This window comes from Carlito syrichta, unplaced genomic scaffold, assembly GCF_000164805.1.
Source record: "Carlito syrichta isolate Samal-C Ts95f unplaced genomic scaffold, Tarsius_syrichta-2.0.1 Scaffold120774, whole genome shotgun sequence".
NCBI lineage: Eukaryota > Metazoa > Chordata > Mammalia > Primates > Tarsiidae > Carlito > Carlito syrichta.
Window position 1 is genome coordinate 17952 of NW_007064870.1, and position 317 is coordinate 18268.

Sequence of the window (317 nt, forward strand, 5' to 3'; positions counted from 1 at the left end):
GCAGCCGTCTAGGGAGGGCCCGGAGGCCGAGGGGGGCGCCCTGCCAGAGACCAAGGAGACGGCAGTGCAGTGCGATGGGGGTGACCTCGGGCCGCCCACACAGGACCCCAGCGAGGCGCCCCCGGCCAAGCCCGGCTCCCCAGCCCAGGCCGCACAGAATGGGGGGTGCCCCGGGGACGGGAAGCCCAAGAGGAAGAAAAGCGGCACCCGCGCCGCCCCCGGCCGGAAGGACGGTGCCCAGAGGAAGGACAAGGGCACGGACAGGGCCCGCGGGCGGCCGGGGGAGAAGCCTCGCAGCGGGGGGAGGAGCCCGCAGG

At 76.0% G+C, this 317-nt stretch overlaps 1 protein-coding gene across 1 annotated transcript in view; it reads left to right on the forward strand.

Annotated features, from left to right (window-relative positions):
* Nucleotides 1–317, forward strand: part of LOC103249554 (RNA exonuclease 1 homolog) — a gene marked incomplete at both ends in the record, with an annotated part of 5708 nt that overhangs the window by 976 nt on the left and 4415 nt on the right. The window contains one exon of the mRNA XM_021707609.1: nt 5–265. Within this exon, the coding sequence (XP_021563284.1) occupies nt 5–265 (261 nt within the window). The remainder of the gene's footprint in view (nt 1–4; nt 266–317) is intronic.